At 43.3% G+C, this 26,752-nt stretch overlaps 5 protein-coding genes across 7 annotated transcripts; 3 read left to right on the top strand and 2 right to left on the bottom strand.

The window, feature by feature from the left end:
- The first annotated feature begins 99 nt into the window (after positions 1-99).
- On the top strand, positions 100-1,271 carry LOC147918552 (uncharacterized). The gene is made up of 2 exons (XM_087503578.1): positions 100-1,102; positions 1,186-1,271. Exons 1-2 carry the CDS (start codon positions 100-102, stop codon positions 1,269-1,271), a joined length of 1,089 nt encoding a protein of 362 aa, XP_087359704.1.
- Positions 1,272-5,458: 4,187 nt separating this feature from the next.
- Positions 5,459-6,977, bottom strand: LOC147918551 (uncharacterized). The gene is made up of 4 exons (XM_087503577.1): positions 6,668-6,977; positions 6,423-6,560; positions 6,147-6,212; positions 5,459-6,027 (listed from the first exon to the last, which is right to left on the bottom strand). Exons 1-4 carry the CDS (start codon positions 6,975-6,977, stop codon positions 5,459-5,461), a joined length of 1,083 nt encoding a protein of 360 aa, XP_087359703.1.
- Positions 6,978-14,959: 7,982 nt separating this feature from the next.
- On the top strand, positions 14,960-15,577 carry LOC147918550 (uncharacterized). The gene is made up of 2 exons (XM_087503576.1): positions 14,960-15,324; positions 15,481-15,577. Exons 1-2 carry the CDS (start codon positions 14,960-14,962, stop codon positions 15,575-15,577), a joined length of 462 nt encoding a protein of 153 aa, XP_087359702.1.
- Positions 15,578-16,044: 467 nt separating this feature from the next.
- On the top strand, positions 16,045-17,629 carry LOC104772291 (uncharacterized). Its single transcript, XM_010496922.2, has 3 exons — positions 16,045-16,387; positions 16,498-17,305; positions 17,605-17,629. Exons 1-3 carry the CDS (start codon positions 16,045-16,047, stop codon positions 17,627-17,629), a joined length of 1,176 nt encoding a protein of 391 aa, XP_010495224.2.
- Positions 17,630-17,682: 53 nt separating this feature from the next.
- LOC104769906 (protein DETOXIFICATION 14) lies at positions 17,683-25,336 on the bottom strand. 3 transcript variants are annotated; one of them, XM_087504534.1, is made up of 7 exons: positions 24,584-25,336; positions 23,943-24,487; positions 23,747-23,833; positions 23,599-23,655; positions 23,267-23,505; positions 22,971-23,176; positions 17,683-17,954 (listed from the first exon to the last, which is right to left on the bottom strand). In XM_087504534.1, exons 1-7 carry the CDS (start codon positions 24,827-24,829, stop codon positions 17,886-17,888), a joined length of 1,449 nt encoding a protein of 482 aa, XP_087360660.1. In that variant the 5' UTR covers positions 24,830-25,336; the 3' UTR covers positions 17,683-17,885. The 3 variants fall into 3 exon arrangements, with proteins under 3 accessions (XP_087360660.1, XP_087360662.1, XP_087360661.1); XM_087504536.1 differs by having other exon boundaries at positions 17,683-22,623; positions 24,584-25,282; XM_087504535.1 differs by lacking the exon at positions 17,683-17,954 and adding an exon at positions 19,094-22,626 and having other exon boundaries at positions 24,584-25,271.
- Positions 25,337-26,752: the final 1,416 nt, after the last annotated feature.

Here is a 26,752-nt window from a genome sequence, read left to right as displayed (position 1 = left end):
GCACGAGAAATCGCTCGCTTACCTCCTCCCCCCAAACGGAATCATGACGTAGAAGAGCACGATGAACCACCAGCTCCTCGTCGAAGGATCAACATGATCATGGGTGGCTTGTCAACATGCTTTGATTCTGTTCGATCAATCCAAGCCTACTGTCGCAAAACAGAAACAAAGCGCAACATGCCTTCTCACAACAACATGTTCAAGACATCCACCGCACCAATTACGTTTACTGAAGAAGACGCGCGCAACGCTAGTCCGAACAATGACCCACTTGTCGTAGAAATGGTTATCGGGGAAAGTTCAGTTACGAGAATCCTTATAGACACCGGAAGCTCGGTCAACGTAATATTCAAGGATGTACTGATCCAAATGGAGATTGATCTGTGCAACACGGTACACGAAACACAGCCTCTGACGGGATTTGATGGAGATACTATCATGACTGTCGGAACCATTACACTTCCAATCTACGTCGGCGGCACCATGCAATGCTTTAACTTTGCAATTGTAGATAAACCCATCGTCTATAATGTCATTCTTGGAACGCCATGGCTTCACAAGATGCGGGCTGTCGCATCCACTTACCATCAATGTGTCAAGTTTCCAAACGCGTACGGTATCTACACGCTGCGTGGAGATCCTCTGATGGCTCGAACTTGCTTCATCATCGAGAAGAAGATGCGGAATGCGAGGGCATTTGTGATTGCCGAATCAACACCACCGCGAGATCCACGCATCCCACCTCCAAAAGAGTCTGTGATTCAAGTCAACATCGATTTGTCTGATCCCAAGCGTTGTGTCGGAATAGGCACGGAGCTACCAATGGCTTTAAGAGACAAGCTCGTCCAGTTTTTGCGTAAAAACGCGACCACATTTGCATGGACGATAGATCATATGACCGGAATCGATATGAGCATTACCAGCCATGAGCTTAACGTTGACCCGACTTACAAGCCCGTCAAGCAAAAGCGTCGAAAGCTTGGAGCAGAATGCACAACCGCGGTCAATGACGAGGTACGAAAGCTACTTGATGCGGGATCAATTACAGAAGTGAGTTACCCAGATTGGCTGAGTAACCCCGTCGTCGTTAAGAAGAAGAATGGTACATGGAGAGTCTGCGTCGACTTTACAGACCTCAACAAAGCTTGCCCGAAAGACAGTTTTCCTCTTCCGCGCATTGATCAGCTCGTCGAAGCCACAGCAGGAAACGAGTTGTTGTCTTTCATGGACGCGTTCTCAGGCTACAACCAGATAATGATGCACAAAGGTGATCGCGAGAAAACTGATTTCATTACTGAACAGGGTGAACGATGGAAGTCTACATTGATGATATGCTCGTCAAATCAGCTCAGGCTGCAGACCACGTCGCACACCTAAAACAATGTTTCGAGATACTCAACAAGTACAGCATGAAGCTAAAACCGGCAAAATGCACATTTGGGGTCACTTCCGGAGAATTCTTGGGGTACCTCGTTACGAAACGCGGCATAGAAGCGAATCCGAAACAGATCTCGGCTATCATCAACCTTTCGTCTCCACGGAGTACACGCGAAGTACAGAGGCTTACTGGGCGAATTGCAGCACTGAACCGTTTCATCTCTCGTTCAACAGACAAGTGTTTGCCGTTTTATCAGCTCCTCCGCAGAAATAAACGCTTCGAGTGGGATGAGAAATGCGAGCTAGCATTCACGCAGTTGAAAGACTACTTATCGTCTCAACCAGTCCTGGCCAAACTCGAGCTAGGAGAAACGTTTTATCTCTACATTGCCATCTCCTGTTCAGCTGTAAGTGGTGTGCTCGTCAGAGAGGATCGTGGAGAGCAACATCCAATCTTCTATGTGAGCAAAACTCTCGATGGCGCAGAACTTCGGTACCCAACTCTTGAGAAGCTCGCATACGCAGTCGTCATTTCAGCCCGCAAGCTCCGCCCATACTTCCAGTCACACACTGTTGAAGTCTTGACAAATCAGCCGCTGCGCACAATCCTTCACAGCCCAAGTCAATCAGGTCGACTGGCAAAGTGGGCAGTTGAATTGAGTGAGTACGACATCGAGTACAAGAATCACACATGCGCTAAGTCACAGGTTCTCACGGATTTTCTCGTAGAGCTCTCTCCTGAACTCGAAGCTGACACCCCTCCACCCGAGATATGGTCTCTTCACGTTGACGGCGCTTCATCAAAAATGGGCTCGGGAGCAGGCGTGCGCCTAACCTCGCCAACAGGTGAAATCTTGGAGCAGTCATTCCGCCTTGCTTTCACTGCCACAAACAACGATGCTGAGTATGAAGCGCTAATCGCTGGATTACGTATCGCACACGGAATCGGAGTCAAAAAGATACAAGTCTACTGCGATTCACAGCTGGTCACGCACCAATTCAGTGGAGACTATGCAACAAGACACGCACGCATGGATGCTTATCTGAAAGTTGTCCGCGACCTCTCACAACAGTTCGAGTTCTTTGAGCTCGTCAAGATTCCACGCAGCGACAATGCTCCAGCAGACGCACTTGCAACACTAGCCTCTACATCGGACCCAGACCTCCGCCAAGTAATTCCGGTGGAAAGCATTGACCAACCAAGTATTGACGTTGAACTCCTTGAAGTCGCCTTTTCAACAGAAGCATCAGCAAACCCGAGCGCTAGCTCAGCAATCGTCTTAGCAGTCACGAGATCAGCCTCAACAGGCCACAAACGCGAGCACTTCCACCACGCCCATTCCAGCCCCAACAGCTGCCAATTCAAGCACTACAGCCGTTCCAGCTACGCCCGTACTAGCACCTGATGCCCCCTCGCGAGACGATTGGCAAACTGAGATTATAGCATTCATCGCAGACGGAATTATGCCAAAAGATAAGTGGGAAGCAAGACGTCTTCGCGTGAAGAGCGCGCACTATACTATGTTGGATGGAAGCTTGTTTCGTTGGGAGGCAAATGGCGCTCTTCTCATTTGCGTTAATACAAAGGACGTCAACGACATAATGCGAAAGGTCCACGAAGGCGCTGGAGGTAACCACTCGGGGGGGCGAGCATTGGCACTTTGAATTCATCACAATGGCCATTTCTGGCCGACCATGGTTGCCGATTGTACTGCATTCGCAAGCAAGTGCGAAAAATGTTAGCGTCATGCACCGTTCATTCATTCACGGACTGAACTCCTGCGCACAACGTCACCACCCTATCCATTCATGCAATGGGCGATGGATATTGTCGGTCCGCTAACACCATCTCGCCAAAAGAAGTACCTCCTAATCATGACGGACTATTTCACCAAGTGGGTTGAAGTAGAGTCATACGCCTTTCTCAAAGCCAACGAAGTTCAGAATTTTGTCTAGAAAAATATAATATGCAGGCATGGACTCCCATACGAAATTGTATGCGATAACAGGCGACAATTCATCTCACTCCAGTTTGAGGGATTCTGCGCCGGCTGGCGGATACGCCTTAGCAAGTCAACTCCACGATATCCGCAGGACAACGAACAAGCAGAAGCAACCAACAAGAAAATTCTCGCTGGAATCAAAAAACGGCTCGACGAAAAGAAGGGACTCTGGGCAGATGAGCTCGACGGCGTTCTATGGTCTCACCGAACCTCGCCGCGGACATCCACAGGACGAACACCATTTTCGCTCGCATACGGCATGGAGGCTCTCGCACCAGCAGAAGTCAGAATCCCGACGCTTCGACGCTCTATGCTAGTCCACGATCCGGAACTGAACAACAAGATGCTGTGCGATAGACTACTTTTCCTCGAAGAAGAACGCGACCAGGCACTATTGCGCATCCAGAACTACCAGCAAGCAGCGGCCAAATTTTACAACAAAAAAATCAAGTCTCGTTACTTTGCCAAGGGAGATCTTGTCCTCCGCAAAGTCTACGAAAACACTGCCGAGAAGAACGCTGGAAAGCTTGGCGCACATTGGGAAGGTCCCTACTTAGTCTCGAAGATTGTCAAGCCAATAGTCTATCAGCTTCTCGAAATGAACGGCACGCCAGTCCCGCGTTCCTGGAACTCCGCCAACCTTAAGCGCTACTACCATTAGCTTGACCACGACGTACAAAAAAAAAAAAAAAAAAAAAAAAACAGCTCGTCTCCGAGCATTTCTTTGTAATACGAACTACGAATGGTTTGATCCCTCTCGAGGGTACGTAGGCAGCCTTTCACGAAGTGCAACTATAACTTCAATAAAAAAATAAAGTTTTCGAGCAAATCTTCCGTTTCCACGCTGACGCCCTGGCCAGGTGCACAGTTCTACGTTCCGCATGAATGTAATGGTGAAATAATCCATACTTTACTTCAGTAAAGAAGAAAAGCCGAGTCCATACTCGCAAGCGCTCCGCACGGGTGCCGTGGTGAAATAACCCACGTCCTTACATTGGTAAGGACTTATAAGCCGAGCCTAGACTCCCAAAGCTAGCAGGGCGCAGAGTGAATAAGCCGAAGACCCCGACTCGCACACTCTTGCGATTCCTGCAGCATCCACAGTGTAAGCCGGTCGCGACTGAACGCACCTAACTAGTACGACAAGTCTGTCTTGTCTACTCTCGCCGTTATGGGGAATAACATATCCAGGATAAGCCAGGAGACGTCCTTCACCGCAACATATGCCCCAAAACGATAAAAGATAAAACGAAAGCAACTTCATCACTATGGAGAGAACAAAATTTGGCAATAATCAACATTCGTGCAATAAAGCAAATAACCAAGTTAATAAAGCAAAAGCAAACGAGTTTCCAAATATCCGAAGAAAAAGTACAGAAGCAATCAACGACTAAGTACCAAATAACAAAAAAAAAGCCAAAGCAATAACAACAAGCAATAATACTAGGACATCACTCGTTTGCGACATCATCAGCACCTCCACCAGCAGCTTCCGGGAACGGCTCGAGATCATCATCATGAAGCGGTGGCACCACAACCCCGTTCGATTTCGCCGTGAACTCCTTCTCGCCAGCAGCAAGACGCGCCATCCTATCTTCCGGAGTAGCAATACCCCTACTGATCAACTTCGTCAAACATTGCCTATTTCCGGTCACTTGGCTAAGAGTGAGTAAATGGGGCTGTTTCTTGCGTGTTGCGACCACATGCCTCCTAAAACAATCAATACGCTCCTCATGTGCCTTGATCACGACAGCAGCCTTGGCGCGCTCCTCCTCTCCGCGCTCGTCCCTCGCTTTCCTGAGTCGCTCCGACTCGGAGGTGAGCCTGCGCTGGGATTGCTTGAGCGAAGCCGTGAGCTCCTTGACCATCGCTGCGTTGTCTTTGCTTGACCTCTCAGCCTGAGCAAACGCATCCTGAGGAAGCGAGGCCTCCTTCCTAGCAGCGCGCACCTTATCTTCACAATCGCCAGCGAGACGGTTGACCAAGCTCATCGCCTAAGGAATCAAACAGAATAATCAGATTACGACTAAGTAAAGTCCAAATCGGGGTGAGCAGAAGGATCAAATACTAACCTGAAACTATCGACGAATAGCTTGTTCGTACGAATCTTGACAAGTCAGATCGCTAGAGGCACGAAGCGGAACGGAGTCACCATCAATCCTTCCGGCAAGGTCCGCGCAAGCTCGCGGATTCCCAATGAACGCTTGATCCTTCACATCATAGCGAAATGAGAAGGAGTGATCAATCTCCACATGACCATCCTCCGTCTGCGGATCGAATTCCCTGGGCCCATCTTCCCAGTAATGGGGACGCCTAGAACTACCTCCAGCATCACTCCGAGGACTCGAACGTAATGATCTCTTCCGGGAGTGATCGCCACCAGCTGCTGAAACATTCCTACGAGACCCCGAGGAAGGCTTCTTCGCGGCACGAGCAGCAGCAACCTCGGCATAACGGGATCTGCGGTCAGTCTCACCCACGGGAGTTGGTACCTCGCCATCCTCGAGCTCCACAGCAACGACCTCCAAGCCGGTCTTGGTGTTTGGCGCAACAACCTCGGTAGCAACAGCTGGCACCTCCTTAGCATCGAACAGGTCAGCGTAACATGGCATCAGACAGTCTCCCATTTGCAATCCAGTCCGCGAACCTGTAGGATAAATAGATGCCTTAGTCACGAAAACACATAAATCCCGAAAATAAGGATAGACCAACGAAACTCACAAGTCTTGAGATGAGAAAGAACTCTCGGCCACCGCAAAGCCTTACACCAAAGAAAAGGAACACCATTGTCAACAGTGCTCAAATCGCGTGCAGCTGAAGATGGCGGTTTTCCTGCAAAAATAAAACGTACAGTCAGAAAACAAAGTTAGGAACACCAAAACGATAGGAACCCAACCCAGCAACGGCTACCGGGGGTGAAGTTCCAAGAAGAAGGACAGGTCATGCCGGGATCTTCGACCGATGTGTCGTTTATCTCCACGAAGAAAAACCGCCTCCGCCAATCGTTGATATGACTCTTCTACCCATTCATGATCGTGAGACCGGCCGCACAACAAGCAACGCATAGCCCCGATCTATCACGAATAAATCGAGTCAGCAACTCGAAGAAGTCCGTGCTCATCTCGATCTTCATATGAGTACCAATTATCGCAAGCCCCACTGCATTACGTACGGCGACAACTGCAAAAACGCAATCTTCCGACGTGCACAAAAGCTCGTCAGAAATTCCGGAATAGGAAACCACAGGCCACCATCGGTAAAATAATCTTCGTAAACGCAAAGATGACCTTCTGGGCAGTCCCATGGGCGCGTGTCCGCACTCGGTAACACGAACTTCAGACCACTTGGCACTCGGAAGAGATCAAGGATGCGGACGACGGAACCCTCATCGCATAAGGTACTCCCGGCGTCACGGGAGATGCGTTCCTTGTTCCCTGTACGGTCTCTGCGACGTCTCGGAATTCCGTCACCAATAGCTACACCAGCAACATGGGCTTTGCCCCCAACATTTACAGAAGCCCAAGCAGAAGATTTCAGGAAGATTTGGGCCAGAAGTCTTGGATTCGGCCCAACAGGCCGCAGGGGCAAAATCGTCATTTTGTCAAGAGACATAAGAAACCCTAGGTCAAGGTCCCACTATTAATACCTGATGTCATGGTCACGTCTAGGGATCCGAAATTCTAGGCAATTAGAGAGAGAAAAGGCTGTTATTTTCGTATTGAGCATTTTAGCTCCATAATTGTCATTTTCTGTAAAACCCTTCAGTGAGATTCTTACGTTAAATAAAAGGACCAGATCCGATTCATCCTACTTGATTCATATAATTTATATTGTCGATTTCATACATCAACAGTTATCTCGGTGCTCTTGCAATTCTTTCGTTTATGATGCTTCGGAGGATAGATGAGCTGTGATTAGTGAGCGAAATGCCAAAATCCATTTCACATGCGATCCATTTCAAGAGCTCTTCTTTGAAACTACATTGCTAATGCCCATGTCCTATTTGTCACATTGCCTACACTAATGATACTAGGATTTTTGTATGTCCTACCAGGTTCAATTAACCTTATGAAGTTGTAATACTTAAGGTGCCAATCCAGTTGGGATGATGCTATCACTCAAGATGCAATCAAGTAATCACAAGTCAAGCCAATTCAAAAAGAGTGTTTTTCTAACAATCCTAGAATGATCAAAATGCAAAACGGAAATGAACTACAAAACTAGAAACGAAAATGCATGACTAGAAGCGAATATGAATAAGTGAAACTAAAACAATTCTAGGCATGAACTAAATAGCAAGAACAGAAACGGTCTCAGGAATGCAATATCAATCAAAAATATTGAAGTCTTAAGGATGGGAGTAATTGATGTCGGCGGAGTCTCTTAGTCTACAAAGTGTTTAACATGCCACAAGCAAACTATCCCTAGACAATGAACATCACGACTTAGCTAATCCAATCTCTTGGCAGAGGCACTCAGACTCAAACACTTCCAAACCTAGCTCTCGCTAGAGAAACATGGTTAAGCAGGCATGACAAACAAGTTCATTCACGTCAACAAACATCCTAGACAACTAATCTCTTAGGCTAGGAATGTAAGTCTCTCGCAGTAGTTGGTCAGACATTTCATCAAACACCTTTTGGGTGTGAAAATATCTAAGACCTAGTTCCAATTGATCAGAGAGAAACTAGTATTTATAACTCTAGTCAAGAAGGGAATCATACGAATCTAAGCTTAAACACCCTACACATTAAGATCCCCCACCTAATCTATCCGATCCTCAAGAACTCTAACACTACTCGGATCTAGAAATCATCATCAATGATACAAAATCAGAAAACATTGAATAAAACATCATTAGAAAGCTAAAAATGGGATGAACAACTTTGTAGAAGAAATCAAATGCAAAAACTGAATAAACTCAACAATATCGGATTACAAAGTCTCAAAACATTTTAAGTGGCTAGTAAACCTTAAGGAAAAGAACAAAAACGAGATAAGAGATCTCTTGGGCAAAGACTTAACCAAAATGTATATATAGTCCAACATGGAAAGCCCTAAAACATAAAACAACAAGGTAAAGAGTCGGTTTGAGAATCTCCTGAAGCGTGTGAGACGGAGCGTCTTCCTTCTTGACATGTGCGATCGAGTCAGTGCGCGTCGAGTGGAATGCAATCTTAACGTGGCTTGACCCAGGTGGCAGGAATGATGCGCGGAGAGGCTGGCTCGACTGGTGGCTCGACTGGTGCGTTTCTGACGTTTCCTAGATACCTGAAATAACTCTAATATGCAAGATGTATGCAAGACCAATGCAAAGACTACCTAGATGTGCATATTATGCAAAAGATACTGAAAACAACGCAAAACAATGAGTTAAGAGAAAAAAATGAATAACAAATGCATGATGAAAGAGAGTTAAAATATATACATATCAACTCCCCCAAACTTATTCTTTGCTTTCCCTCAAGCTAATAACAAGAACAAAGTATGGAAGAGAGGTTTGAAAATGGGGTCTCATAACCTAAAACTTGCTGAATAAAATAGTTAGAATCAAGGTCCTTGTTTTTAATCTATGATGCATGGTGAGGGAACTTTATTTAAAAACTTTAGACAAGTTCGTCACAACCTGAAACGATTCCAATCTTTAATCTACACATGCATTCCTATCAATCATTCCCTTTAACATTCATTAACAAAGAACCATGAATCAAGCTATGCAATGTCATCAAACTCATTTGGCTAGGGTAAAAGGTTAGAGACAAAGATGGTCTCCTTCTCAAGTTGTTTTATCAATACAGAACAAGGTTCTCTCATGAAAAGGAGTTGAGCTTAAGAGAAGGCTAAAGGTTGAAACCAACTGATACATACAAGAGCAACGCCCTGTCTACCCAAAGGTCCCCAAGGAAACTCAGCCCTAGCATTCTAACCCAGAAGTTGGTCCTATCTCTACCCTTCATCAGAAACATCATCTCAAACCCATTCTCTTACTCTTTGCATTTAGTCTTAGGAGGAGTTCACTTCTTATCATTCTAGCGGATTGGAAAATCTTTATTATCACTTTTTCTTTTCTTCTAAGGACTCTAGATATCTTAAGTGTTTTTACTTTTTTTTCTTTGTCTAATCTTTTTATTTTATTGCTCAGAACCAATAACTCTTTTTACTTTGCTCAAACCCAAATCCTTTACTAGACTTTTAAACTTTGAAAACACATCCCTCCTAAAGACTCTTTACCCTTTTGCGTTCTCTTTTACTCTTCACTTTTTTGCACAAATCTCATCCCAATACCCAAAATCGAGTTCTCACCTAGTCCTGCTAGTATGGATAAAACGAACTAGAATACACAGGATCCTACTCTTATCGGTTAAAACCTAACACTTTCTAGCAAGCTCAACTCAAAAAAGGCCTGACACTCAAGAATATAATTAGCTTGAAAGAACGGTTGGTTAAAGATGCGGGGAACTGTTCCAAAGATAGGAATCAGCTACTTGGATTGACAAGGGTGGTAAAAATGTGAAAGACAATCCAAGTATGTATATGGTATCCATGAGTTCAACTTCAATGCATAACAAGATAATTGCAAGTCAGTATTAGGTTTAGATAGATAGCAAATGACGTCAATTCAAAACATGTTTCAATCAAGAGTAGAATGCAATTTCAAGAATTCAAAACCTGGTTCAGTCTTACATTTCAAGTTCAATCAACAAGCATCAAAGAACTAATAACAAGGGCTTTGATCCTATCCTATTGAATCCATCATGCTAACAAGGTTACAATCATCATCAACCCCTATGCTAAATGAAACAACCCTATATGAATAACACTAGACTTAATCATAATATGCAAGTGCAAACTACATGAACACTCTGTTTTCATGGAAATTTTCGATTTTTTCAATTTTTTTTGGTTTTTCTATGCAAATAGATGGATGCAAACTCAAACATGATGCAAAAAGTTGAAATAAGAATCACAAAACACAACATCATATACATCATCTCAAACTCTCCCCCAAACTTAAATTACACAGTCTCCTGTGTAAAAAAAATTGCAGAAGGATTTGAGAATCACAACAAAAACAATGCATGAATGAAATGGTATATACAAAGCGAAGGTGGGTACCTCAGTAGTAGAAGAAGAAGTCGGTGATAGGCTGCTCGCCCAAGGAGGAGCGTGAAACTGACTCTATCCCTCGCCTTGTTCGGGAACCATGGGAGTGACCTAAGCTGGTTGGTCGACTTGTTGCTCAACCGCTTGCGTGTTCTGATACACGTTCTGCTGCTCGTCACACTGCATGTCATCAACTCTGGACTCACCATGGTCTGATACCAACACAATAACCTCCATAGGCTGATAATCACCTTAATGTCCGATCTGTTGCTCAACCCCGTGCATGCCCTGATGATCACCCTGAGCTTCAACCCTCTGCTCAACCTCAAGCTCTTGCTCATCTCGAGCTGCAGAGCGACGTGCTGATCGATGACTAGAAGAGGCTCTATTCCTGGAACCTCGCGAACCTCGTCTCCTTCTCTCCCTAGACTCATGAGATGAGTGTCATGAAGGAGCGGGTGAAGGCTGACGCTCCCGTGACACATATGAAGATTGATGTGCTGGAGAGGAAATCGGAGAGGGTGCTCTCTAACGAGGTTGCTCGAGGCTCGTGGAGGCGCACTCTGGCATTGGTCTGGTGTCCTCGGGGATAGACCTAGGGATGGCGGTAGTGGATGTCGAACAGCTGAACTTACGCATGAAGTTCGTGATAGTCTTGGTGAAGCTGCTGAGCACCTTATCTCTTGCCTTTCCCCATCGCTGAAGCTTGTTGAGGCGTTCATGAGCTGCCCTGACCCCCTTCGCCATTCTTTCTTCTGAGTACTCCTCAAAGTGGAACTGCTCAAGGCGGTACTCCTCTGTGTCCTCCTCCATGTGCTCTGCTCCTACATCTGCGACGTCTATATGTTGCTCCTCAGCCTCATTATCATACAGGGTATCTGCGAGAGGGATGAACTCAACATGTTCACCCCTCAAAATAGTAGTCAACTCGACGCAAGGGAGGAGTAATCTCGAGGGACCGACCTCAAAATGCACAAACTTGTAAAGCAACCATCCCTGTCTCAAACCCCGCTCCAGAGTGCGCAACTGCCGCAAGTTGTTTACCTCGATCCAACGTGGTGGGTGTGACTCAGATAGTAATGTAACACCAGCAGCCTCAAGAAACCAAGTCACCACGCTGCCCATGCACATCACTCCTGAGAGTGGTTGATGTTGAGTCTTGAGACCCAAGACTTGTACGACATTATGTAGTTGAGGAGGTAAAGCGAGACAGAAGTGTTGGACGTGTCACCTTGCAGGTCAGTGCCATCCATTGCCGTGAACTAGAGTTCCTTAAGCGCTAGATCAATCATCTCAAGCTCGCCGTTCGTGATGTATCCCTTAATCTCCTTGTCGTAGAATGCATTGGCTACCGCCTTCTAGAAGTAACGCAACATTGGGCTTCTCAGGTTCCTCGCCTTTGTTTTCGATGAAGTGAATGTGGGCGTGCTTCCAATCGTTGCCCAGAGTGCTGATATTTCGTTCTCATCAAACTGCAGCGTAGTCCCCATTCCACTGGGAAATCCAAATATCTCTTCGACGGTCTTGAAGGTAAGAGTGTAGAACTGGCCTTGAATGCGGAATGTAATGTAGCCTAGACCTCCATCAGACATCGTGCTCGGCTCATCCGCATACAAGTGCATCTTCAGAGTAGAGAGGAACTGGATTGTCTCCTTCCTGTATCCATGCTTCGGGTGTTAATGATTTTCTCCAGATGGCACCGCCTAAATAGATACTGAAAATCTTCCGCAATCATGAGTTGCTCCATAGTCTCAGCATGGGGATATCTTGTTCCATTGAACTCCAACTGCTGAAACAGCTCCTAATACTCCTTGGGAGTCAATTTTGCCTCAGATGATTTCCGTCGTACAGATTTCCTGGGCGCTTGCCCTGAGCGCAACTCAGGTTCCTCCTGTTCGTAATCACTGTCCTCCTCTTTAGAGTTAGAAGCTGGTAACGGTCTCTTCCCGCGACTATTGCTCTTAGTGAGAGGTTTGGCAGGTCTGCTTGACCCCGCTGCTTGTCTGGAACCATCAACAGTTTCTTCGACCATGTTCTTCTTTTTTAAGAAACGTTTCGCCATAAATTTAAACGATGAGCGTTCTCCGGCCTTATCTATGGCGAAGCATTTCTTAGAAATTAAAAACATGGTCAAATAAGCTGTTGACGGTACCAGACAAGCAGCAGGGTCAAGCAGACCTGCCAAACCGCTCACCAAGAGAAAGAGTCTCGGGAAGAGACCGGTACAAGCTTCTAACTCCAGAGAGGAGGACAGTGATTATGAACAGGAGGAACCTGAGTTGCGCTCAGGGCAAGCGCCCAGGAAATCTGTACGACGAAAATCATCTGAGACGAAATTGACTCCCAAAGAGTATTACGAGCTGTTTCAGAAGTTGGAGTTCAATGGAACAAGATATCCCCATGCTGAGATGATGGAGCAACTCGAGATTGCGGAGGATGTTCAGTATCTATTTAGACGGTGCCATCTGGAGAGAATCATGAACACCCCAAAGCATAGATACAGGGAGGAGACAATCCAGTTCCTCTCTACTCTGGAGATGCACTTGTATGCGGATGAGCCGGGCATGATGTCTGATGGAGGTCTAGGCTACATTACATTCCGCATTCACGGCCAGTTATACACTCTTACCTTCAGGATCGTCGAAGAGATATTTGGATTTCCCAGCGGAATGGGGACTACGCCGCAGTTCGATAGGAACAAAATATCAGCACTCTGGGCGACGATTGGAAGCACGCCCACATTCACTTCATGAAAAAACGAAAACGACGAACCTGAGAAGCCCAATGTTGCATTACTTCCAGAAAGCGGTGGCCAATGCATTCTACGCCTAGAAGATTAAAGGATACATCACGAACAGCGAGCTTGAGATGTTTGATCTAGCGCTTAAGGGACTATTATTCACGGCAATGGATGGCACCGAGCTGCAAGGTGACATGTCCAACACTTCCATCTTGCTCTACCTCCTCAACTACATAATGTCGTACAAGTCTTGGGTCTCGAGACTCAACAGCAACCACTCTCCACGAGTGATGTGCATGGTCGGCGTGGTGACTTGGTTTCTTGAGGCTGCTAGTGTTCCATTACTATTCGAGTCACAGCACCATGCTGGATCGACGTGAACAACTTGCGGCAGTTGCACACTCTGGAGCGGGGTTTGAGGCAGGGACGGTTGCTTTACAAATTTGTGCATCCTGAGGTCGGTCCCTCGAGATTACTCCTCCCTTGCGTCGAGTTGACTACTATCTTGAGGGGTGAACATGTTGAGTTCATCCCTCCCACGGATAACCTGTATAATTATGAGGTTGAGGAGCAATATACAGATGTCGCGGATGCAGGAGGAGAACCGATAGAGGAGGACACAGAGGAGTACCACCCAGAGCATTTCCACTTCGAGGAGTACTCAGAATCAAGAATGGCGAAGAGGGTCAGGGCAGATCATGAATGCCTTAACAAGCTTCAGTGATGGGGAAAGGCAAGAGACAAGGCGCTCAACAGCTTCACCAAGACAATCAAGAACTTCATGTGTAAGTTCAGCTGCTCGACATCCACTACCGCCATCCCTAGGTCTATCCCCAAGGACACCAGACCAATGCCAGAGTGCGCCTCCACGAGCCTCGAGCAACCTCGTCAGAGAGCACCCTCTCCGATTTCCTCTCCAGCACATCAATCTTCATATGTGTCACGGGAGCGTCAGCCTTCACCCGCTCCTTCACGACACTCATCTCATGAGTCTAGGGAGAGAAGGAGACGAGGTTCGCGAGGTTCCAGGAATAGAGCCTCTTCTAGTCATCGATCAGCGCGTCGCTCTGCAGCTCGAGATGAGCAAGAGGTTGAGGTTGAGCAGAGGGTTGAAGCTCAGGGTGATCATCAGGACATGCACGGGGTTGAGCAACAGATCAAACATCAAGGTGATTATCAGCCTATGGAGGTTATTGTGTTGGTATCAGACCATGGTAAGTCCAGAGTTGATGACATGCAGTGTGACGAGCAGCAGAACGTGTATCAGAACACGCAAGCGGTTGAGCAACAAGTCGACCAACCAGCTTAGGTCACTCCCATGGTTCCCAAACAAGGCGAGGGATAGAGTCAGTTTCACGCTCCTCCTTGGGCGAGCACCAACTCCTTCTTCTACTACGAGGTACTCCCACCTTCCCTTTGTATATACTATTTCATTCATTCATTGTTTTTGTTGTGATTCTCAAATTCTTCTGCAAATTTTTCTTACACATGAGACTGTGTAATTTAAGTTTGGGAAGGGTTTGAGATGATGTATCTAATGTTGTGTTTTTTTATTCTTATTTCAAGTTTTTGCATCATGATGGATCAGCCGGTTCAAACGCAAGAGGGCAATCACAATGTAAGGCTAGGTGGAACAAGATAAACCACCAAGTCAACAAGTTTGTGGGATGTTACGCACAAGCGTGTACAAGAAGGAAGAGTGGAGAATCAGAAGATGATGTCTTGACAATGGCTTATGAAGAAGCCATTTCTCCTTGTACATTGCTGGAGGGAGCTGAAGCACGATCAGAAATGGATCACAGAAGAATGTAGCCACAAGCGGACTAAGCTTGCATCTGAGGCTCCTACTTCGAGCAATGATAGAGCTGAGAAGAGGCCTCCAGGGGTTAAAGCTGCTAAGAACAAAGGGAAGAGACCGACTGTTAGTATTGATGTCGACGATGGTTATGTCCGTAAGTTAGACAAGATCATTGCAATGAAGGATCAAGAACAAGTAGCTAAAGAGAAGCACGGCAAAATGAGATTGCTAGACAGCCTGCTTAACAAGAGTGAACTAACACCCGCTGAAGTTGCTCTTATAGACAAACTTGTAGATCAAATGTTGACAAACATTTAGGTTTCAATTATTTTCATTTGTTATGTTTAACTCTTGTGTGTCTTTCTCATGTTTTCACTATTCTATGTCTCTCATGTTTTTATGTTTTGTGTTTAATAAGTTTTGTTGTGCTTAAATCTACCTGTATTCTTTTGTTTCAGGTTTCGGGAACACAAATGTAGCTGTGGAACATGTCACGTGAAGAGAAGAAGTTTGCTTGATGTGGAACATGTCACGGATGTTGAACATGTCACGTGAAGTAGTTTGTTTGCTTGTGTCTTTTGAGTGTATGGCTAGGATGGCTTTTGCGTGTCGGTTAGGACAGTATGGCTTTTGCCTTTTGTAAGGGATGTATTGCTTTTGGTTGTATTTGTTTGGCAAGGACAGTCACATGTGTATTTGTTTCACAAGAGGACAGTCACGGCTTTGCTTTTGTAAGGGTTGTATTGCTTTTGGTTTTATTTTAACCCGTGAAGTAGTTTGTTTGCTTGTGTCTCGAGTCTTAAGTCTATATATTGGACATTTTTCTTTTCCATTTGCAACCAAATTTGCATTGTGTTCCGATTCTTCTCAAGTTTTTTCTCTTCACTTTCCTCCTATCTTCACTACTCAAACTCCTCCTCTACCAAAGAAAAATCCTTCTCTATTAGAAAAAATCTGTCTCCATTACTCCTTCTCTACTCAAACTTCCCATAAGCCTTCTACTATACCCAAATTGCCAAAAAATGTCTAATTGGAGTTCCGATCAAGAAGTTGATGATATTGTAGAAGAGGAAGTTGATAGTATAGTGGAGGAGATCCAATACAACTACACTCACCCATATGTACCACTAGCTCCAATAATTCGAAGAGTGCACATTGAGAGAGACCGCGAAGAAGGCCACACTCGGTTGTGGAATGATTATTTTAGTGATAATCCGACTTACACAAACGCTATGTTCCATCGTCGCTTTAGAATGAACAAACCATTGTTCCTTCGTATTGTTACCGCTATTGAGAATGGAGTCACATACTTCAGACAAAGGCGAGATGCTACTGGAAGGCTTGGTCTTTCTGCACTTCAAAAATGTACGTAAGCTATTCGCTTGATGGCTTACGAATATTCGGCAAATGCGATGGATGAATATTTACGACTCACTGAAACAACCTCCCACAAATGCCTTCTACATTTTGTTGAGGGAGTTATAAATCTGTTTGGCGACGAGTATCTCAGAAGACCTACAGCGGAAGACCTCCAACGATTACTGAATATTGGAGAACATCGCAGTTTCCACGGAATGATAGGGAGCATAGATTGCATGCATTGGAAGTGGAAGAATGTCCCACTGCATGGAAAGGACAATATACACGTGGATCTGCTAAACCGTCAATCATATTAGAGGCTGTGGCATCACAAGATTTATGGATTTGGCACGCATTTTTTGGACCACCGGGTTCGTTAAATGATATCAATGTCTTGGACCGCTCCCCGGTGTTTGATGATATCCTAGAGGGCCAAGCTCCGAGAGTTAGATATGTTGTCAATGGACGGCAATACAAAATGGCGTACTACCTCACAGACGATATCTATCCCAAATTGGCAACTTTCATCCAATCTATTACACTTCCACGTGGTCGAAAAGCAAAACTCTTTGCTCAATGGCAAGCAGGATGTCGTAAAGATGTAGAGCGTGTATTTGGAGTCTTGCAAGCTCGATTTGCAATCGTGAAGAATCTCGCACTTTTTTGGGATAAAGGAAAAATAGGGAAAATAATGAGAGTATCTATCATCATGCATAACATGATAGTGGAAAACAAACGACATGACTACAATTTCTACGATCCAACGGAATTCCATCACGGAGAAGGAAGCGAAAGTTCTCATGTCGATTTATCATATTCTACAGATACGCCAACAAATCTACATAATATGATGGGCATTCGAAATGATGTTCATGATACAGAAATGCATGATCTTTTGCAAAAAGACTTGATTGAGCATATCTGGCAAAAATTTGGTGCAACCGCACAATAAATCTTATTCCAAATTCTGTTTAATATTTTCAATTTTATAAAATATGTTTACTATTCCGAATTTTGTAAAATATGTTTAATATTCTAAAGTTTGTAAAGTATTGTTTTCTATTTTATGTAATATAAAAATTTTAAATAATTGTTTTATCATTTTAGATAATTAAAGTTTGATAATTAATAAACACAAATTAAAAAAATTATTATTTAAATGTTTAAGTAACCTTTTTTGGAGTTCTCTAGTAATAAAGTGATTTTGCTTAAGTTTCTTACAGTTACTTTACTTTACTTAATTTATGATTATTTATATAATTAATTAATGTGAGAGTAGCTATGGTGGATTACTCCACTAATGATGGTCTTAGCTCCCATCCATTCACACTTGGAGCAAATCGTATATGATTAGGGAGTATAAATCTTTTGTAAAGGGGCTCGACCGCTAGAGGACAAAACTAATGTGAACATTCAATTCCTCATTACTATACTTGAAAACAACAGCACAAATAAACACACACGACATTTAATGGAGAAGATGGTGATTGAACTTTTGATTAGTTTAGCTGATCACTTCATTATCTTGCTCTTCAAACTCATCACCCATAACTCTTTCTCTAGCCTTTCTCGCCTGCCCACAAATATCATTAATTCATACAAATATCAAAACACATCACTTTCACTTTTACTTCCGGAACCTACTATTTTAACATCTGTAAAGGACATCACTCTCGCTTTTACTTTCCAAACCTACTAATGAATTAACTATAAGATCAAAGACTTGAAATAAAAGAACATCTTTTCTTATTGATTTAGAAAACTTCTCAAAAACTAAATCTCTCAAGTCACATAGAACACCTCTCTATTGACCCTTACATATATATAGTGAATTAGACAACTCCTAATTCTAATAGGCTTATAACACAAAGCCTTATCTAAATAAGCTTTTCCTTATCTAAATCTTGTTTGTGTATCCTTGACCCTTATCTCCTTAAGTTCCCCCTTAAGAGATTACTTCTATCACAAGTTGGAATTATCCAACATTCTCCCCCTTAATTCCAACATGAACTATGGGAAGCTTGATCTCTTCAACTCCAAGTAAACTCCTCATTTCCTTGAACTTAATCCGTCCTAGAGGTTTTGTAAGAATGTCGGCCTTCTGTTCTTCTCCTGGCACATGATCAACTTCAATTTGATCATTCTCTACACATTCTCGAATGAAATGATACTTGGCGAGCATGTGTTTTGTTTTCCCGTGAAAGACTGGGTTCTTGGTTAAAGCTATGGCTGCCTTATTATCAACTCTAAGCAGGATCTTCTCTCCTTGTAAGCTTAGTATCTCACTCAGCAACTCTTTCACCAGATAGCTTGTTTGGCAGCCTCCGTAGCGGCCATGAATTCTGCTTCACACGATGACAGTGCCACAGTCGGTTGTTTCTGTGTTGTCCAAGTAATAGGTGACGATCCGTAGTAAAACACGTGACCTGAGGTACTCCTCCCATCATCAATATCAATGTTGTGACTGCTGTCACTATACCCAGTAATTTTCCTCGATCCATCTTTCATGAAAAACAAACCATAGCTTGTTGTTCCTCTTAAGTACCTTAGAACATGTTTAATAGCCTGTCCGTGAGAAACTCTTGGACTCTGCATATAACGGCTAAGGACACCAACAGCAAAGGACAAATCCGGTCTTGTGTGGAGAAGGCATCTCAAACACCCAATGGTTCTTCTATACCTTGTAGCATCTATTTCTTTCTCTTTCTCTGCTTTTGACAAACTCTGTCCCGGCTCCATCGGTTCATGAGTTGAATTGCAGGAACCCATTCCTGCATCAATAAGAATCCCTTGAGCGTATGCTTCTTGCTTGATTCTTATTCCATCTTTTCCTTGAAAAACTTCTATGCCAAGGTAATATGTTAGCTTCCCCAAATCAGACATCTCAAACCTCCTTGACATGTCTTCTTTAAACTGCTTAATGATCTTGAGTGAAGTCCCTGTTACAAATAGATCATCAACGTAGATGGCTACAATCAAGAACTCATTCTCCTCCTTCTTACGGTACACCGTTGGTTCCTTCGCACATCTCTTGAAGTTCATTGTCTTAAGAACTTGATCAAGTTTTAAATTCCAAGCTCTAGGGGCTTGACGCAGTCCGTATAAAGCTTTGTGAAGCTTATATACTCGATCATCTTCTCCCTTCTTCTCAAACCCCTCAGGTTGAGTAACATAGACCAATTCCTTTAGTTCACCATTGAGAAAAGCTGTCTTCACATCTAGGTGGTGAATCTCCCAGCCTCTTGTTGCTGCAAGTGCTATCAGTAGCCTAATAGTCTCGACCCTTGCTACCGGAGCAAACACCTAGTCGAAGTCTATGCCTTGTTGTTGCACATACCCTTTTGCAACTAGCCTCGCCTTGTACTTATTCACCGAACCATCAGCCTTCCTTTTGAGTTTATAGACCCACTTAACTCCTATAGGTTTAACTTCGATTGGTTTATCCACAAGCTCCCATGTGTTGTTCCTTATGATCGAATCTATTTCAGCTTTCATAGCATCAATCCACTCTTTTATCTTTCCAGCTTCAAGATAATTCTCTGGTTCTCCATCAATTGTTAAGAACAACTTGCAACTTTCTGCTTCTGCGAACAAGACATAATCATTCAGATGGCGTGGTTTTGTTACCACACGACCAAACCTGGTCACCAAGGGTTGTACTACTTCAACTTGTGGTTGTACTACTACAACTTGTGGTTGAACTTGGTTCTAGACAATCGCATCACCCTCATTATCTTCTTCTTCCTCTTGATTACCATGATTAGCATGTTGGTCTGCATTTTGCTGGTCGTTTTCTTGACCATTGTCATGTCCGCCACCATCTTCTATAAAACCTTCTTGAAAAAGCCTAAACATACCAGGTTTTCCATCATCTGACTTGTTTCTCGTAGATGACCAATCCCAAGTCTTACTTTCATCAAAAATCACGTCTCTGCTGACAACTACTCTCTCAGCAATAGGATCATAGAGTCTATAGGCCTTAGAACCTGGTTCTGTTCCAAGGTTAATCACTCTCCTCGATCTATCATCCAGCTTCTTCAATTGTGGTCCATTGATCTTTGCGTATGCGACACAACCGAGCACTCTCAAGTGTTCTATGTTTGGTTTCTTGGACATGAAACATTCATAAGGAGTTTGACCATTTAGTGCTTTTGTAGGAACTCGATTAATGAGGTAAGTCGAGTGCCGTACAGCTTCTCCCCACATATCATTCGGAATCAACATCCCCTTCATCAAACTTCTTGTCATCTCCATCAAAGTGCGGTTCCTTCTCTCAACCACACCGTTCTGTTGAGGCGTATACGGCGCTGTTAGGTGTCTGGCTACACCATTCTCCTCACAGAAACGATTGAACTCTCCTGAGGTAAACTCTCCTCCTCTATTGGTTCTGAAAGTTTTGATGGCTAAACTACTCTGTTTCTCGACAAACTCCTTGAAGCGTTTAAAACGAACAAATGCTTCACTTTTTTCCCTAAGCAACATTGTCCACATATACCTAGAGAAATCGTCAATTAAGACAAAGACGTAGCGGTTGTTAGCCGGTGTTGAAGGTGAAATCGGACCACACAAGTCTCCATGTACCAGATCCAAAGGCTGTGATGCACGGAAACTTGCTTTTCCTGGGAACGATCCTCTTGTCTGCTTCCCAGCTAAGAACACCTCACACATACCCTGCTCGTGTATAATGCTTGGCATACCTTCAACCATATCCTTCTGTACCATGTTCTTCATAACATTGAAACTGACATGTCCTAACCGAGCATGCCAACGCCGTGTAGCCTCATCACTGTCGATCTGTAGACACATCGGCAAACTAATCTCCATCGGGGTCTTGTACAAGCGATTTGGTGATCTGATAACTCTTACAAGCAGCCGTCCACATGGGTCTAGAAGTGTTAGAAAATCCTTCTTCATGTTCACCTCACACCCTTCTTCTGTTGCTTGTCCTAAACTCAATATGTTGTGTTTGAGATCAGGTATATAATAAATCTCTTTGAGTGCTTGTATTTCTCCTGTTTTGCAAACAAAGTTAATAGTTCCCTTCCCAACAATGTCAACATATGAGCCATCACCAAACCTCACTTTCCCCTTAATCCTTTCATCCAAACTGCAAAAGAATTCTCTGTTTCCTGACATGTGATTACTTGCTCCATTATCTAGATATCAAATACTTGCATTGCCTTTGTTGATATCGTAGTTCTCCGGAATCACCTTGTCTTCATTGAGGAAAACAACTTCGTGCATATAGAGTCCATCTGCTTCTTGTGTCTCATTTAGGTTTGACTCTTGATTATGATTCTGTATCGGCTTGTTGGTGCAAGTCGTCGCATAGTGTCCAGGTTTGTCGCATCTCCAACAGATTACTTTGGATAAATCCTTCTTCTGTTGTTTTTGATTCTCTTCTGTGGTTTCTCCTCCTTGGTTTTGGCTGTTGAATCTCCCTCGACCCCAGCCTCTACCGAAACCACCTCTGCCAGAGTTACCTCTACCGTAGTTGCCTCTGCCTCTGCCTCTGGATCCTCCTCTAAAACCTCCATATCCTCCACGATTATTAGAGGTGTTAGTAAACATCAGCTTGCCTTGGTCTTCGACTGTCTTTACTTCGCCAATTCGTTCTTCATAAGCCTTTAACCTCCTAACTATGTCTACAAACGGTGTTGTGTTTAAGTCGAGGACTTGCTCTAGGGAGGCTACCATGTGTATAAATTTTTCTCTAGGTAAGCCTGTTAGAAACTTCTTTACCAACTTTGGTTCTTCAATGGTCGCTCCCAAAGAAGCTGATTGCGATGCAAGCCCTGAAATATTGCCTGCAAAGTCATCCACCGAATCTGTTTCACTCATCTTCAAACGTTCTAGTTCTGCTAACAAGGTTTGAAGTCTTGCCTCCTTAACACGTTCCGCTCCTTGGTGACGTGATCGGATGGCTCCCCCAAGAGATTTGGCTGAATCTTGCTCTCCTATTTGCAAGATAAGTGACTCTGGAACAGACTGAAACAGAAGTGCAGTCGCATTCGTTCTTCTTTTCATCTGTGGATCCAGGTTCAATAACATCCCATACCTCGCTGACTCGAAGTATGATCTTCATCCTCATCGACCAAACTATGTAGTTGGTCGGTGTGAGTAACGGACATTGGATCGATGGTGCTCCAAGATCCTTCGTTCGTAATGGTGGATTTGCTTCAGCCGCCATGCTTTTTCGTAACTCTTCTCCACCAGTTTTAGTTCAGAAGCACAACCTTGCTCTGCTACCAAATATAAGATCAAAGACTTGAAATAAAAGAACACCTTTTCTTATTGATTTAGAAAACTTCTCAAAAACTAAATCTCTCAAGTCACATAGAACACCTCTCTATTGACCCTTACATATATATAGTGAATTAGACAACTCCTAATTCTAATAGGATTATAACACAAAGCCTTATCTAAATAAGCTTTTCCTTATCTAAATCTTGTTTGTGTATCCTTGACCCTTATCTCCTTAAGCTCCCCCTTAAGAGATAACTTCTATCACAAGTTGGAATTATCCAACATTAACCATGAGATCAACATGTGTATAAAAGGACATTACTTTTACTTTCAATTTACTAACCTGTTGTTTCCAGTTGGTGAGGATGACGATAAGACCGAGCAAAACCGCTTGCACAAAGGACCCAACTGTGATCCCAATCCAGAGTCCTCTTCCTCCCATTTTAAACCTAAAAGCTAATAGTATAGCAGTTGGTATGCCACAGAGATAGTATGCAGCTAGGTTCACATAAGCCCCTATATCTTGCCTCCCTGATCCTCTAGCCACACCTGCAATCCCAAACCCCTTCATTAACACATTGTTGATCCTTAAAACTAGTTTCTTAATGAATTTTTAACATTATAGAAGGAGACTCTAACCCGAAAGAACCCCGTGAAGGGCAGTAAATATGACCGATAAAGCAACCAGCGGAGCCATTGATCTTACATAATCCACAACTTCGATTTCAGAGCTGAATAGGTAACCAAATACGTTTCTTGCTGCTAAAACTATTGCACTCACCATTATTGATTCTACACCTGTAATAACCATCGATGTATAAACCGCCATTCGAGCTTGTTTCGGGTTTCCAGCTCCTAACTCGTTTGCTACTCTTGTACTGCAACGCCAACAACAGCAGAGAGAAGGGTCTTAGGTTCAAAGATAGATATGTCCTATTTTGCAAAATTGGGAAATTGAGAAAAGAAAGAACCTTGCTGCTTCGCCTAGACTCTCTGGTATTTGGTACAAGGAGGAGATTGTTGATAGACTGATAAAGAAGGGACACAACAACAACTGAGTTGTATGTATGATAACGATCCATTCCAAAACAAAGTCATTAGGATATAATAAAAACATACCACACTGAGAGAACTGAGGTTTCTAGCTTCGGATTTGGTAGAATTCCTGAAAGCAGGACTAAAAACTCGAATGACCACCACTCGAGGCTAGTTCAACACCAAAAGAAGAGACAAAGATTCTCAAGTCAAGACTCAACTTTCAGTAACTCTGTAACCAAACCAACCAAAAGAGGCATGAAGAGAAGTTTTATATTACCACATCATAGAGGCAGATGGGATTCCAAACCGAAAAAACTCTCCCATTCCTTCAAACAAACTCATGGAGATGGGTGCACGGCTCTTGCTACAGCTGGAAGAAAACTTCATGTACAATCCAAGAACGGTCACGTTTAACCAGTAAGAAACACCTATAGCAATAGCTGCACCGAGGCTCCCAAGCCCAAACTTAAAGACCAAACTCCAGCAAAGGACAACGTGAACACAGACAGAAGAAATTGAACTCATAATCAACGGCAAAATCAGACTCTGCGCTTGGAAAAATCTAACAAGCGGCTGCAAAGTAGCATAACCAAAGAGCGCAGGTATGAGCCAAGTTGCAAACTTTCCAGCTTCTTGAGCAACCATAGGGTCTTGTCCAATGGCAGAGAGTATATCACCCATGTAACTCCAAAGAAGAGACAAAGGGATACACACAAGAAACAATGAGACAATCCCTGTGTAAGTATGAACTCCAAGCTTCTCAAATTGTTTAGCTCCATGAGCTTGACCACATAAAGTCTCCAATGCACTAGCCAATCCACACTGTATGGTTACCACCACAAAAACCACAAATCAGAATCATATAACTAAATTAATCAAACGAAACAGATCAAGAGAGAGAGAGAGAGAGAGACATACGACGAGGCTAAAACCTGTGACGCTGCAGAAAGAAATGGCAATGGCGGTGCTTGAGAGATAAAGCTTACCGAGATGACCAACCATCATTGTCGATATCACAAGAATAACGTACATAGACGAGTTGATCGCAATCATCGGACCAGCAATGTAACCAAGCCTCTGCATCTCCCGCCAAAACCCATCTTTCTTGTTTACTTCTTCTCCATGGCTCCTCACCACGAGCAAGCCCTTCTCCGCCGAATCCATTCCTCTTCCTTCTTCCTCTCCTTCTGCGTCTTGGCTGAGATCTTGAGATTTGATTCAGAAACACCGAACCAATCCCTATATATATTCTTTATACTAATCTTCTTTTCTACACCTTCCGATAAAACCGATACATGCGTCGTCCTCTCTCAGTAAGCCGCCAAAACACTTCCCCTGTATTTATTATGCACATGGCTTATTGTAGCAAATTAAGAAAAGGTTGGAAATTACCAAAGTATACAAATACGAAAATCTTTACGTTCCTTTGAGTAGTTAAGCCGCTTCTATAAATTAATTAAATTTGTTGATTTTTGTTTGAATAAAAAGTATATGGTTGTTTCTTCTTTCTTTACAAGGCATTTAATCAATTAAGAAATGTTCCGTTTATATCGTGAGAAAAAAAAAAAAGATAATTAGCAAATCACGTCATAGCTTGACCTAAAATATTCGTCCCTCAGTTTTTTTGAGAAGTAAATACAGTAGTCGAACGGCTATAATAAAAGAGAGTACGCTGCTAAATGACCCACGAGGCTGACGTTTAGTTGATCCGCCAATCAATCATTTATTGTTGATTAGAAAAACCAGAAATTTATCATTGATGGTTAATATTCCACGTCTCACCATATCTTCATTACCTCACACTTCAAATCTTTTTTGTTATGATATTTCCTATTTGAGTTTGGTTTGAATTTCTGGTTCTAATGATACCGTATTCTGCTTTAAATTCTAGCTAGAGCCGTGTAATAAGAGTGCTTCTTTCGAGCCATCATATTTTTCGATAAACCAATGGATCGGTTTTGTAAACCATATTGACGGTTCAAGAAGTGAGAAAGAGAGGGAACCCGAGTAGAAGTTAGTTATGAACATCAATCATAACATACCATGTTCATTGCGTTCTTTATTAGTTTAATCTCATCCAACGAGTTTTAACCAAAAAAAAAAAAAAAAAAAAATCTCATCCAGCGAGACAGTTCGGTGTTAAAACCTCTTTTAATTGCACATGACATTCACCGGCCGTTTAGATTGTATCCTTCGAAAACGTAAGAAACAGCCTTTGTTTCTAAGGCTACGCGTCTTACCATTTGACGGGAGGGATAGCCAGTCCTAGGAAGAATAGCAATAGAATATGTGCCAGAGTCTGATGTTTTATGGGCATATACACACAAAAGGGAACATTAATTATAAGGACATAGCATCTCCCAACGAATGGTGAGATCTTATTAATTACACCGACAGCCAGAGTCTGATGTTTTTGTATATTTCATTATTTTTGTATTTAGGATTACACTCATAAAACATAGTATATACACACAAAAGAACAAAAAAACTTGACCACATTTTGCAACCGTGAGCGCCATTGGTCCAACAATCGTCAATAATATCATTGATATTTAATACAAATATTGTGAGGAAAATGTAACTTACAAATCACGTGATAAATCAAACACCTAATATTATGTCCCTCAAACATTGTTAGAATGAAACATCGGAAGATAATAAAAGAGAGTATTCTGCTAATTATAGAATGGAAAGCTTTTATTCATTCATTGTGAGGGTTTACAATATTTATAGTGTGTACACAATAGGTTAAGTTACTACTAATTACACTTAGGTCCTTAATACAAATATCTCTTACACGCCCCCTCAAGATGGAGGGGCTATAGCAACTCCAATCTTGGAAATATTTGCTTCAAACTGAGGTCGCGGCAACGGTTTAGTAAGACAGTCGGCGAGTTGGTCGTGAGTGGAGACATGGGAGACCCGAAGAGCACCAGACTGAACATATTGGCGGACAAAGTGGAAGTCAATAGCGATGTGCTTTATGCGAGAGTGGAAGACGGGATTGGCCAAGAGGTACGTAGCACCGACGTTGTCACAGTAAATCACCGGCGGTGCAGGCAAGACAATCCCAAGTTCCGTGAGGAG

The sequence above is a fragment of the Camelina sativa genome, chromosome 20 (assembly GCF_030686135.1).
Source record: "Camelina sativa cultivar CO46 ecotype springtype chromosome 20, ASM3068613v1".
Taxonomy (NCBI): Eukaryota; Viridiplantae; Streptophyta; class Magnoliopsida; order Brassicales; family Brassicaceae; genus Camelina; species Camelina sativa.
The sequence above is the reverse complement of the archived record's forward strand: the minus strand, read 5'-3'. Positions and strand labels throughout refer to the sequence as shown.

Bases quoted from the DNA above. Each gene is read 5' to 3' on its own strand.
- LOC104769906 (XM_087504534.1), bottom strand. From the start codon at position 24,829: ATGGATTCGGCGGAGAAGGGCTTGCTCGTGGTGAGGAGCCATGGAGAA. The intron at 23,506-23,598 runs GTTCTTTCTTTT...TTGGCGTTGCAG, and splicing joins AGTCTAGGCGAAGCAGCAAG to TACAAGAGTAGCAAACGAGT. The intron at 23,177-23,266 runs GTTAGAGTCTCC...TTGGGATTGCAG, and splicing joins CCTTCACGGGGTTCTTTCGG to GTGTGGCTAGAGGATCAGGG.
- LOC147918551 (XM_087503577.1), bottom strand. From the start codon at position 6,977: ATGACGATTTTGCCCCTGCGGCCTGTTGGGCCGAATCCAAGACTTCTG. The intron at 6,561-6,667 runs GTCATCTTTGCG...GCGTTTTTGCAG, and splicing joins CCCATGGGACTGCCCAGAAG to TTGTCGCCGTACGTAATGCA. The intron at 6,213-6,422 runs GTCTCACGATCA...TTATTTTTGCAG, and splicing joins CGTTGCTTGTTGTGCGGCCG to GAAAACCGCCATCTTCAGCT.
- LOC147918550 (XM_087503576.1), top strand. From the start codon at position 14,960: ATGAAGAAGCCATTTCTCCTTGTACATTGCTGGAGGGAGCTGAAGCAC. The intron at 15,325-15,480 runs GTTGACAAACAT...CTTTTGTTTCAG, and splicing joins GACAAACTTGTAGATCAAAT to GTTTCGGGAACACAAATGTA.
- LOC147918552 (XM_087503578.1), top strand. From the start codon at position 100: ATGGGTGGCTTGTCAACATGCTTTGATTCTGTTCGATCAATCCAAGCC. The intron at 1,103-1,185 runs GTACATGGAGAG...CGCATTGATCAG, and splicing joins CGTCGTTAAGAAGAAGAATG to CTCGTCGAAGCCACAGCAGG.
- LOC104772291 (XM_010496922.2), top strand. From the start codon at position 16,045: ATGTCTAATTGGAGTTCCGATCAAGAAGTTGATGATATTGTAGAAGAG. The intron at 16,388-16,497 runs GTACGTAAGCTA...CATTTTGTTGAG, and splicing joins TCTTTCTGCACTTCAAAAAT to GGAGTTATAAATCTGTTTGG. The intron at 17,306-17,604 runs GCAAAAATTTGG...AGTTTCTTACAG, and splicing joins GACTTGATTGAGCATATCTG to TTACTTTACTTTACTTAATT.